Source organism: Rhinichthys klamathensis, unplaced genomic scaffold (genome assembly GCF_029890125.1).
Source record: "Rhinichthys klamathensis goyatoka isolate OS25496 unplaced genomic scaffold, OSU_Roscu_1.1 h1tg000197l_1, whole genome shotgun sequence".
In the NCBI taxonomy this organism is placed as follows: domain Eukaryota; kingdom Metazoa; phylum Chordata; class Actinopteri; order Cypriniformes; family Leuciscidae; genus Rhinichthys; species Rhinichthys klamathensis.
This window is the reverse complement of record NW_026606723.1, coordinates 1,534,814-1,548,124: the sequence shown is the minus strand read 5'-3', so window position 1 is coordinate 1,548,124 and position 13,311 is coordinate 1,534,814. Positions and strand designations below refer to the sequence as shown.

General features: G+C 38.3%; 1 protein-coding gene across 1 annotated transcript in view; it reads left to right on the top strand.

Moving 5' to 3' along the window:
• The window catches only part of rb1 (retinoblastoma 1), a 39,815-nt gene that overhangs the window by 21,726 nt on the left and 4,778 nt on the right, over positions 1–13,311 (top strand). Inside the window, exons 18-26 of the mRNA XM_056263032.1 lie at positions 4,790–4,905; positions 11,112–11,224; positions 11,334–11,479; positions 11,589–11,693; positions 11,827–11,940; positions 12,086–12,228; positions 12,518–12,548; positions 12,637–12,779; positions 12,861–12,907. Coding sequence (XP_056119007.1) covers positions 4,790–4,905; positions 11,112–11,224; positions 11,334–11,479; positions 11,589–11,693; positions 11,827–11,940; positions 12,086–12,228; positions 12,518–12,548; positions 12,637–12,779; positions 12,861–12,907 — 958 coding nt within the window. The remainder of the gene's footprint in view (positions 1–4,789; positions 4,906–11,111; positions 11,225–11,333; positions 11,480–11,588; positions 11,694–11,826; positions 11,941–12,085; positions 12,229–12,517; positions 12,549–12,636; positions 12,780–12,860; positions 12,908–13,311) is intronic.

Here is a 13,311-nt window from a genome sequence, read left to right as displayed (position 1 = left end):
TGTGAAGTGTTTTTCACATACCACCGTGTGTCTTGTCACCGAGGAGGCAGAGAAATTGCTTCTCTTTGCCTGGACGAAACGTATCCAAGCACGGAAATCTTTGTGTTTCTTGTTTGGAAATCGGTGGACCCGATGACCAGACAAGTTGGAGTGGTTGCATCCAAAACAAACACAAGAATTCACCATTGTGACAACTCAACTATAACGATACAAGCTCTATTTTCTGTACCACCTCTCAGACTACGTAAACCCACACTGAGAACCAGGGCAGCAACGCCTATTTGTTTGCCTGTCGTTGCGTCATATGACGCGTTCTCTGGAAAAGGGCGTTTTTTTTTTAGCCTAGCTTAAATAGGTACACTTTTTTTCTTAATTTCTGCCTGTGGGTGTTGTAAAACATATGTATTCTTATGTATGTCTTTTTAAATTGACATTTTCATACAAGATTCTGTATAAATTAAGTTATACAATTAAATTGAAAGATGGCCTTTAAATGATCTCCATTATTTCCTTTATTTAAAGGTTCTCTAAGCGATCCTGGGTGACGTCACTTCTTGTTGACGTTCAAACTATTGTCAAACAAAACGGAGGCTATCTAGACCCTCCCTCCTCCTTCTGCACACTAACCCCCCAAACCCTTCTTGTCGGTCATTGGCTGGAACAGTTTGTTATGTTTCGTGGAGCGGCAGTTTGTTTTTGTTGCTGTTTGTGGAGCCTGGGCTGTCTACAGAGATCGCGTTTCTTTACACACTGTTATCCCTTGTGTTATGTTGCGGGTCAATTTGACCCGTTTCGATTTTCAAGTTGTTGGAAATACTGGTTAACCTTTGTTTTTTTTCTTGATATTTTGTGACTTTTTCTCATTTATCATGATGAACATGCATGCAAAGTTTCAACATGCTGATGTGTTTTGACATATACAAACAAAATTACTGTTACGTTCGTGATGTTCGCGGGTCAATTTGACCCTCATAGGCAGCCATTCAAAAGCAACTGTACAGACACAAAATAAAAACATTTATTTTCTGTATGTCAGGGCACTTCAACTCCAGTTCTAACGTGCAAGTGCATCTAAAAGTGCTCTAACCCTAACCAAACACACTTGAAAAAGATAAAATTGCAGTGTTCAGAATTATTTGCAAATTACAGATGAAAATCTTTGTCAGACACAGATAGTAAAATAAGCTCTCATTTCAATATTCAAAATATCTAAAATACCTAGCTTTTAACCAAAACTTTTATGTAGGATTTTCAAAGGCAGATTCACAGAGCCAAAAAATAAATAAAAAACATTTATTTGATGTATGTTTTTGTTATGTTTGGTTTCTCACTTCCCAGTGAGTGAATAATGAAACTAGGAAAATAGGTCTTAGGAAACTAGGGAAAGTTAACTTAGGAAAAGGAAAAATTTTCATTATACAGCAATTTTTTTTGTTCAGTTACGATGTTCAAAGCATAAAATGTAAAAAAAAAAAAAAAAAAAAAAAATATATATATATATGCAAAAAAATCAGTATACTGTTTATTTTCCAATTTTGTCAAAACAAAACTGTTTTAAAAAATGTTTTAAAAACATTTTCATAAATCATATTTTCAGATATAATGTTTTTGTAATGTTTGACAAATGCTGATATTAAAAGTTTACAGTTTGTATCTAAATCTTTGTTGTTTTTCATAGTGTGATTTTTTAGGAATTGTATTGAATCCAATTAGGGTCAATTTGACCCGGTCCATAAGGGGAGTACACAGAATTCGAACAGAACACAAGGGTTAAGGGGACAGGCAGCCAGCGGTTAGTGAGGAGATGTTTGCTGTATGTGACAAAAAATGTTTTGGCCTAAAAAACGCGTGACATCGCTTAGAGCACCTTTAATAAGCAGTGTTGCTTATTATTACATGCTTATAACATGAACTAGTTCAAAGTTCAGTTCACAAATTTTAAAATGAACTAGTTTAGTTTATAGTTCATACTTAACAATTTTGAACTAAGTTCACAGTTCCAAAAAATTAACTAGTTCATAGTTCTTTTTTTCCTTATGTTGCTGCGAGCTATTTTTTATTATTGCCACAGCCCATATACAACCACAGACAGCAATTATTTTATCGGCGGGCAAAGTTTGCACAGAAATGTCAGATTTTTCCCATCCTCACCAACCTTGTCTTAAAACTGATCATACGATACGACGCCTACTCAGGGCCGGATTAACCATTAGGGCAACTGGGCACTTGCCCAGGGGCCCACGACATCTAAGGGGCCCTGGGCACCAGGGGCGGAGTGGCAATCGGGAGAGTCGGGAGTTTCCCCGGTGGGCTGGTAGTGTTTCGAGGCCGCGAGGGCCGGTCTGATAAAATGTATTCATTGCAAGTTCGCCATGCGCACTAGTTGTGGCCCAAGCGAGGGAAAGCAAAAAAAAAATTTTAGATAATGGAGCGTATATTTGCACTAAGTGCCTGTGTTTTTAGCAAAAAGACGCCCGTCACGGAATAGCTACAGTGGCGTAGGTCGTAGCGCGTGAAGTGCTTGATAGCAGCTTTTGACGCGCTCGACCCGAGTTCGAATCCGCCTTTTACCGAACTCTCTCTAACTCCCTTTTCCCAACACATATGAGATGTAAAATGCATAACCTAACATAAAGGTCTCTAGCGTTATATTTTGCCAACGAACTAAAATCAAAACCATGGCTTTGTGCCTTTATAAAACAGCACAAGACTTTAAGAATAGGCATCCTGTTTGTGCTGGGTGATTTAAAGAAAAGTGTGCACTTTGCTCACGCGATCAGCATGGTGATCTGGTGTTTTCTCCTAAATAAAAGCTCAAGGGTTTATTTCTTGCAAGTGAAGAAATTAGGACAAAAGTATTTTAATTTTCCTGTATTATAGTGTAATGTAGATTTAGTGTAAAATATACTTTTGAAATATTCATTTTCATTTATAGTATATTTATAGGCTATATGGATTTTACGTCATAGGAATAATTATATAAATCATTATTATAATAATTGTTTGGCATTCTAAAACACCATTGATAATGTAATGTAGACTGAGACTCTCATAACTAAAAAGATGTTTGAGCCCTCTTTATTGTCCTGGTACAAATCAATGCTTTTTCTTTGTTCAACGAGCAGTTCATGGGTTGAAGCTCTTTATTTTGAGCTCTCAAAGAGCAGGAGATTGATGCATTTTACCTTAAAATGTACAACATTTTCTTGCGGGGGAGCATGCCCCCGAACCCCCCTAGAGGCACAGAGGTCCACCCAACATAGTTTTACAAATTCCTATGGGAAAGAACGACCATTTATGAACTTTACTCCAGCATAGTACAACAAAGTTCCTTTTAAGTCAGTAAAACTGTAAATGCCATATTAAAATGTCCTTGGACAAAATATACATTTGGCCTGCCTAAGGGGGGGGCCTACAAGACATTGTGCCCAGGGGCCTCTGAACTCTTAATCCGGCCCTGCGGCTACTTGATGCTCTGTCAACTACATGCTGCTTTTTATTTTAATGACGCATGCGGCGGTGCGACACTGGTGGCTGGTGTTGCCAGATTGGCTGTTTTTTTCGCTACGTATTAAGACCTGTTTACATGTGTTTTAGCCGGGTTTTCGCCTGGAAGGCTCTATAGAAATCTGGCACCCTATTGAACTAAGTTAAACTGAGAGAGCGTGCGTTCACAGACACCAGAATGAACGCGTTCACAGTAACGTTCATCAGGCAGTAATACAGTATGTTCAGTTCACGTTTGTTCAAAATATGAACGAGTTCAGGCACAACAGTAGCTGCGTTTACATGGTTCAATCGGAATGAAATCAATCCGATTAATGAATCCGAACACGTTGTTTACATGAACGATAAATAAAGTAATCGGGTTGATGTCATAGACTGTAAAAAAGGTTGATTTGCGCGTTTATATGTCACAAGATTCAAATCGGAATTGATTTTTTGACATGCGCACACTGCACTAATATGCCGCTGTTTGCGCATAACTATTCTCTATTGGTTCTTTATTTTTTTTAAACGGCAGACTTTATCTGTCTCTGGTCATGATTTGGAGACGATGAGCATGAACCGTTTTGCCGTGCTGCTTATATTGATCACGCTGTAAAACCCCGCACCCAAAAACAGTCGTCCATGGGTGATAATCTGAAACAAGCACTGGTGGGGCGTTGTCCTGCTTCACTTCACAGTCGCTGAGTGAAATGAGAATTTTTTAATAACGGAACACTCATTTATATTCACTTTATTCAACAGGAAGAACAGCTCATTCCGTGCGTCATACGTCATCACGCTATTTCAACGTTATTGCACATGCGCAGTCCTTTAAGTTTCGGTTTTCAATCCGATCAAGTGTTTACATGTTCTCTCGATCGGATTACAAAAAGAGTAAACCACCCCTTTCAATCCGATCGAAATTTCAATCGGATCGAGCTCAATCGGATCGATTAAGGTGTTTACATGAAGGTTTTTTAGTCTGATTGAGCCGTCAATCCGATTATAAGTGTCCATGTAAACGCAGCTACTGTTAATAAGTTATTTATTGCAGAAAATGTCTTGATTTGCATGCAGACATAATCATGAGGTTTTGGGTGTAAATAAAGTTCTTCAGATGAATTGAATGGATTTATTGATCAAATAGTGTTCAAATATAATGTCAAATGGTATAAGTATACCCATTCAGTAAAAGACTCATTGTATCCTGATTATCCTCTAATCAGTTCCCTATTCACTGAGCCGGCAATAGTCTCGGTTTCAGAGCCGTGATGTAACTCTGTCTTGTTCTTCTCTGTAGGACTCTCCTCTCTTTGACCTCCTCAAACAGTCTCGTGAGGAAGGATCTGGTGAACAAGCAGAGCCCCCCGCAACATTGAACCAACCCCTGCATCACAACCACACCGCTGCTGACCTGTGAGTCATCTCTCGAAACTAGGGCTATATAATTCTGAGCCAGTCACAACGTCCTGTTCAAAAGGATACAGTCGCATAAGTATAAAAGAAAGGGCTAGTTACTTGGTCTAGTTTTAATGGAAGAAGCAACTCTTTTGAAGTCGTTCTCTACCACTACTCAATGAATGTTGCACATGCAGCTGCAATTCCTGTAAATAATTTGCCTTAAACAGGAAATATGACACATTCTAACATAGGAAGTTATTGCATAACCAATGATGGGAAAAAACAGACAAAATCAGATTTTTCTGCCCCTCTAGCAGGCAGATTACTGTATATGAGTGGAGTGGATTTCAAATTATTCTCTAGTGAATCTACTGCTCCAGACCCAAGCAGGAGACCTCTCTCATTTCTCGCTCGTACCGCAGCCGCATTCCGAGTTCCTTTCGCTCCTCCATACTGTCATATTCATTTTTCACACCAGTCTTCTGCCTTTCAAGTTTCACGGTTAAATAAATGTCTGCGGTATTGGTGACTTTTTAAATCTCGTTAACTTGACTTTTTTTCACGTGGCTCACACAGAACTCAACACATTGTGAGACAAAAATTAATTATAAACCTGTTTATCAACATGATCTGACTTTTGCAATACATACATTTATGAAGCAGCACAGAATACTGAAGTGAACTTATCACACAGTGCTTGGAAATGTCTATTGGGATTGATGTAGAATGAACGGGGCTTAAACACGCCGTATAAACAGGAAAGCTGATTCAGTCTGGAAATTTAAGCAGTTTATTCAGCAATTTAAGATTTACACCCCCAAAAATATTTCTGTCTGTTTTTAAGATTTACAAGTTTCAATTGTGACAAATTTTCATCAAATTGAATAGAGAAATCTTTAAATGGTAGACTCACATTTCAGTAGTCTAGTCTATTAGTCTAATAAGCTAAAAGATAGAATTACCAGGTTCAGAATTTAATAGGAGCGCGGGTCAAAAATACCACGGAAATTTAAAAAAGTGCCTCAATTTAAGAGTCCCCTCTGAGTTTTTTTTTTAATAAGATATCACACAAGCAACAGCTGTCTTTTCTCAAATACCTATCAGCACAATTGCAAATGTGATATTGATTTTATACAAAATCAGTACACAATGTTTTTGCTCTATTTTGCCAATGAAAATAGTTCCAAACAAACAGCGAACAGATGTGTGTCTCTGAGCAACACACAATAGTGTTTCGTTTCCTAAATGAATCTGTGTTTTGAACGAATCAGTTGAATTAAATGATTCAATGACTCACTCATGAAGACAGTGACTTGCTGCTATCTACTGGCAAATATTGCCACTTAGTGAAAAAGGAGATTTCTGACACTTGTTTAGGACTTAAAATAAAATGGATGTCAATACATACCATAGCCTATGTAATCATGATTAATCTCATGCTTTTGCAATATGTAATGTTTTTTATTTTTGTTTTGAGGGTATTATTGTAATAATGATTATTTTGCTTGCCCTTTTTCTTGGTTTTGGCCGCTGCCCCCCAAAATGTCTGTGCATGTTAGTAGGTTTAGTCCGGCCTCAAGCATTAGGGCCTTACCATCAACCTTTGACACACAAAATACCTCTACACGGACTCTTCATTTCCAAAGGGGTTTGAAATTTCCTGGAATTGCTAAATCATTTCTGAATGTGATTTGACTTTTATTGGGGCATTTTGAAAGGATTATTTATACTTGGTCTACTTGTAGCTAAAATATGCACACGCAACACCAAGATCATGGTCTGATTCACGGGAAGTGCATGAACTACTAAATACATGTTTATTTAAGAGTTTATTCTGATAAAAAAATAAATATATATTTTGATTCTTGGCCCTATAATTTAGTTCAGTGGTTCTCCATGGCACATGGGACCCACATTTTCCCAAAGTCATGAAGCGACCCAAATTTCAACACTGATGAATAACAGTATAAGGTAAAGCTACTAAATAGCAGCCCCAAGCTAGTATTTGTTAATTCAATAAAGTTAGTAAGTTAGTAAAAGCCACCACAGTCATCAAAAATATGAAAAATTACAAAATAAGTGAAAATAAAGTGGTAGATTAGAAACTACAGAAGCAGTCACCATTGTAAATACACAATACTAGCATGAACTGTTAATAAAAGATATGGACATTGATCCTGATGAATAGAATTAACAATATGTTTGCCTGCAAATCCTTCTCAGCTAACACACGATGTACCAGTTACGTAATTTATTGGTACTTTTTGGTAATTTTATGACTTACTAAACGTACCTACGATGTTGCATGCTCGTGATTTTCATTTGCTCTTTGTATATAGTGAGGTACAGTGCCTGCCTCCACATTTGCATGCTCAATTGAAGAGTGAAGACAAACATATAGCCTGACATCTGACAGCAGATACTGCATCATGACGAGTTTTTCTCGGGCACTCTTTATTAAAACTGTATCCACTGTACGTCCGACTGATTGCACTGTATTCCTCCTTTTGATTCTAAACTGAACTCAAATGGCACTGAGAATTGGGTAAGAGACAAACATAAATTATGAGAGATGAAACATGCTGATTAGGGAGTTTGACGTGTAATTAAACTCGAGGTTCTGTGGAGTGCGGACTGGATCGATTCTATTCCTAGAGCTTCCGAACAAATCTTTGGGGTGCGGACTGGTGAGGAATTGAACCCGAGGTTACTCCGTGAGTCTGTCCTAGAGCTCCTCCTGTCCGATTTTAGGGTAAAATCTGGTCCATTCGGAGACGTCCAATAGATATCTTGTGTAATCACTATAGGAAAATCTCAGGAGTTGTGAAAAATGATACACCGGTGTTTTGCCAGATGAGAAGTTTATCTCTGTATCATCTTTTTACTCATTTAAATAATTTTATAACTGTATCATATATCTCTTTAATTCCTTTTATAACCGGTTTAATTTTCCTTGATTTTATTTAGTGATTATTTAAATTCCTTTCTGTTAAAGCACTTTAAATTGCCATAGTGTATGAAATGTGCTATATAAATAAACTTGCCTTGCCTAGTGTATAATGTCAGATTAGGCATAGATTCATCAATGCTAGTTTCAAGGAACCTTTTCGTGAGAATGAAGTCGCGTGCTTCCTTTTTGATTGAACAGGGAACCAAAAACATTTCTGGGTAATTTTGAGGTCGCTAACACAAGCTCGTAGGTTATTAGGCCCATGGGCTGTGTGCTGTTGTTAGTCTTGTCTGTAAAACAAGGTCACATTGCACGTGTTGCCTCATGCGCTAGTTTTGCACGTGATGGTGGGAAACAGTCGCATTTCAGATCTTGCAAATTAATGTTGCATTTATTTTAAAAAATACATATACAGTACTGTGCAAATGTCTAAGGCACGTTAATATATTCGCCCCAAAAATAGTTTTAAGCCAGTTATTTATATATTTTGCTGTAATGTGTCAGTAGGAAATATAGGAACATTCCTTTTGACATTATTTGTAATAATCCATTGAGATTTTCTATGCACAAGGAGTCTGACAACAGGTGGTGCTCCACACAGAGATCTGATCTCACCCTCATCGAGTCTGTCTGTGATTACATGAAGAAACAGAAAAAACAGAGACAGACTAAATCCAGCTACCTGCATAGCTACAGTACTGTGAGAATTTTTAGGCACTAGTGTAAAAATGCTGTACAGTCAGGATCCTTAGAAAAAAAATAGAGAAATTAATAAATGTTATTTATCAATTAGCTAAATCAAATCAATATTTGGTGTGACCATCCTTTGCGTTTAAAATGGCTTTCGTCCAGGAACACTTGTACACTTGGTATTCAAGCGTCTTGGAAACGTTGCCACAGTTCTTCTGGATTTAGTCTGTTTTTTTCTGTTTCTTCATGTAATCCCAGATGGACTCGATGATGGTGATATCAGATCTCTGTGTGAATCATACTGGCTGCTGTCTGACTCATTGTGCAAAGAAAATCTTACAATTAATGGCAAAAGGAATGTTTGGAAATATTAACTGATATTTCCTACTAACACAATACAGCAAAATATATAAATAACTGGCCTGCCTTAACCTTTTTTTGTTGGTGAAAATATTAACATGCCTAATGCTGCGTTCACACCGAACGCAAATTGAGCGTCTGGAGCGGGTGATTTCCATGTTAAGTCAATGTAAAGACGCATTGAGGCGAAATCGCGTCCAACGCGCCGTGCCGCGATTTCGTCCAGTTGCCGTCCTGTTCGCGAATTCATCCAGTTGACGTCCGTTAACCTATCAGGACCCTGCTTGCTGCTGTCACGTGGTGAAGTGATGTGATAAACGGGGGCAGGCCCGCCCAGAGTCACTCATTCAACATGGGTGATCCTTGCTCTGATGCGGGACAACAGGTCATCAAACTGGGCGGGGGGAACGGCGGAAGTACCGCTGAAAGCGGCCGTCATCCAGGCGCAGCTCCTCGAGCAAGTGGGGAAACTCTCCAAACTGGAAACGCCTCCAGAGGGACTGGTGGACCCAAGTACGTCGACGATGACCCCTACGCGGCTGTTCTGCTCTCCAGAGCAAATACAGAGTGGTGACTCGAGTCCAGATGAATTCTCGATCAACATCAGCCATCTTGCAAACAGACATCCGGCTAGCACTTACCCCTCCCACGGCGGATTGAAAGCGAATTTCGCCTCAAACGCTCGTCTATTTCGCTTCAAACACTCGCTTTATACGCGCATCCAATTCACTTTGGACACGCGAGTGGATTCAAAATGTTCAAGCGTCCAACTAGACGTGATAGAAGCGAATTTGACGCTCAATTCGTGTTCGGTGTGAACACGGCATAAGACTATTGCATAGTACTGTACATAAACATGTAGTACTAATACAAAGACTGTTGTTTTCTTAAAAGCAATCATCCCCTTTGAAATTAGTACCGGTAGTTAAAAACTAATTATACATATGCAGACCAATATTTAAAATAATCACTGATAGATTTTCCCCTACGTACCTGACTTAAAGGGGTTGTTCACCCAAAAATGAAAATTAACCCATGATTTACTAACCCTGAAGCCATTCTAGGTGTATATGACATTCTTCTTTCAGACGAAAACAATCGGAATTATATTTATAAAAAAACTGACCTGGCTCTTCCCAGCTTTCAAATGGGAGTAAATGGTACCATTTTTTTTTTTCCCAAAAAAGCGCATCCATCATAATAAAAGTAATCCATACGGCTCCAGGGGGTTTATAAAGGCCTTCTAAAGCGAAGCATTGCATTTTTGTGAGAAAAAATTCAGATTTATAACTTTTATAAACCGTAATCACTGGCCTCCGGTAACGACCGTCCACGAGTCTAGTTCCGGCTGAAGAGTATCCTCTGACCCAACGTAGGACTTAGGCGTAGCGTAAGCTTAGGTGAAAGTAGACGCCTCTCATGATTTAAAAAAAAATAGGGCTGAGCTACAAACTCAAGCTCCTCTGAAGGATCATGTGACACTTGTATATTCCAACATTTCTCTTTAAAAATTCTCGTTTTAGACTCCTAATTCGTGTTTTTGTTTTGTTCTATCCTCTGCGCTTCCGTGTTCATCAATACGTCATACGTTGGGTCAGAGCTCACAATTTGCAAAAATACATTGCTTCTTTGCTTTAGAAGGACTTTATTAACCCCCTGGAGCCATATGGATTACTTTTATGATGTACTAACCCATTCACTCCCATTAAGCTTGGAACAGTGTTTGTTCTCTGATTGTGTTTGGCTGAAAGAAGAAAGTCATATACACCTAGGATGGCTTGAGGGTGAGTACATTATGGGATAATTTTAATTTTTTTTTTTGTGAACTAACCCTTTAAGCAGCACAACTGTTTTCAAAATTGATGATAATTGAAAATAAATGTTTCTTAAAGCAAGAAAATCAGATTATTAGAATGATTTCAGAAGGATCAAATTCAGCGTTCAGAGCTTTCCCACCACAGGAATAAATTACATTTTTAAAATATATTCAAATAGAAAATCATTATTAGTTGTAATAATTTTTCACCATATTTTTTACTATATTGTTGATCAAATAAATGCAGCCTTGGTGAGCATAAGAGACTTCTTTTAAAAATATTTTTTAAAAATCATACCGACCCCAAACCTTTTAGCCACTGACATCTATTAGCTCTCTCATTTTTATCTTCTTTTCATTGGCAAAATGAGTATGTAACTCGTTTAACCTTCTCACCTTCCCCAGGTATCTCTCTCCTGTGCGGCCGAGCCGTCGACCCCCGTCAGCAGAGGCTGAGCCCCCAACACCAGGCACCAAAGCACCCCGTTCAAACTCTCTGAGCCTTTTCTACAAAAAGTGTACGTTAAAGCATAAAGCATTCTTTGAGAGAGTCATTAATACATAACATACTACTTTTCTAACTTGTTGAGATAAAACAGTTTTTTGTTGTTGTTTTGTTTTTTGCAGTGTACAGGATGGCCTACCTGCGACTGAAAACGCTGTTCTCGCACCTGCTGACCTCACACCCAGAACTGGAACCTATAATATGGACCCTGCTTCAGCACACCCTCCAGAACGAGTACGAATTAATGCAAGAGAGACACTTAGACCAGGTACTACCATTTTTTTCATAAACATTATAATATGCTGAATTAGATTTTTTTTTAGCTTTGCAGTATGTTCAATAAAATGGTACTTGACCTGCTCCTCTGTTCATTGCAGTTGATCATGTCGGCTATGTATGCCATATGCAAGGTGAAGAACGTTGACTTGCGCTTCAAAACTATTGTGACCGCTTATAAAGAGCTGCCCAATACTAATCAGGAGGTGAGAGTCAAATGTCTTGTTCCCTTTCAAATGACTTGTTTCAGATGATCATTCAAGTATATTAAGAATGAATTTAAAGTGATATTAACAAACACAAAACAACCCAACTCTTTGATTTGTTCGGATGTGTCAGACATTTAAGCGTGTGCTGATCAGAGAGGGTCAGTACGACTCCATCATTGTCTTCTACAATCTGGTCTTCATGCAGAAGCTCAAGACTAACATTCTTCAATATTCCTCTCCTCGGGTGAGGCATGCTACCTTTTACACTTTTATTGAATACTTTCTTGTGTTATACTGCCCCCTAGCGGCCTGAAATCATGTTCAATTGAACGAAAGGGTTCCTACAACAACTTGTGGTTGACTTGAGGATGTTTCTTTTTGTCTCCCAGCCGCCGCCTCTGTCTCCCATTCCTCACATCCCCTGCAGCCCCTATAAAAACTCTCCTCTGCGCGTGCCCGGCAGCAATAACGTCTACGTCTCCCCATTGAAAAGCAGCCGCATGTCCCCTGTACCCATGACCCCACGGAGCAGGTCAGTGTTCACATCTGTCATTACATTTGGGAGATTGTCTACTAATTTTGGGCATATACAGAATTAAATCTTAATACCTGTACACACTTGAATTGTGTGTTGAATTGTGACTTGATAACTTTCTCTTTTACTGTGAGGCGAGATGATTAGTGAGGTTGACTAGTTTATCCTTTTTATATATATATATTTATTTGTCGAAAAGCGTAAACTTCAAAGTCTTTCAGATTATGTGGATTTATGTGTGTTGATTTGCACTAATTGAATCTTTTCTTTGTGGTGTCCTGGACAGAATTCTTATATCTATCGGCGAATCCTTTGGGGTTAGTGATGGAAAGCACTTATTAAACTTTCAAACTATTTAAAATGTGTTAAGACTTGATTTAAAAATCTCTCTCTTAATCTCAACAGTCTGCAGACAAATTTCAGAAGATCAATCAGATGGTCAGCAGCACTGATTGGTCCCTCAAGAGGAGTCTGGATGGAGGCGCCGCCCCCAAACCCCTTAAGAGATTGCGCTTTGACATGGATGGACAAGATGAAGCTGATGGAAGGTGGGATTTATGTTCTATTTTTCTTCATTTATTTCTCAAAGTTTGAATCCAGTGAATCATTGTGACTTTGTTCATTTTTAGCAAATCAAGTGGCGAGTCAACGCTGATCCAGAAGCTGGCTGAGATGAGTAAGTTTCCTTCAACCTTTGTACATGTCTGTTGTCTGAACTGTAAGCTGGATTTCGCAGAACCACAAAGATGTTCTGCCGTCACACTTCTTCCTGTCTAGACATGGCGGATTTTTTGTTTTGAGTCAAATGGTGGTGTTAACTATATAATTCAAAACAGTAAACATAAATCATTATGTATCACAATTGGAAATTCAATGAATCAATAGTTTATACACTACCATTCAAAAGTTTGGGGTCAGCAAGATATATTTTTTTAGGATTTAGGTTTTATTCGATTGGGTATATTTGATTGAAAATACAGTACAAACAGTAATATTGTGAAATAATATTATTATTACAATGCATAACTGTTTTCAATTTTATTTATTTTCAAATTTAAAGGTGCCCTAGAATGTTTTTTT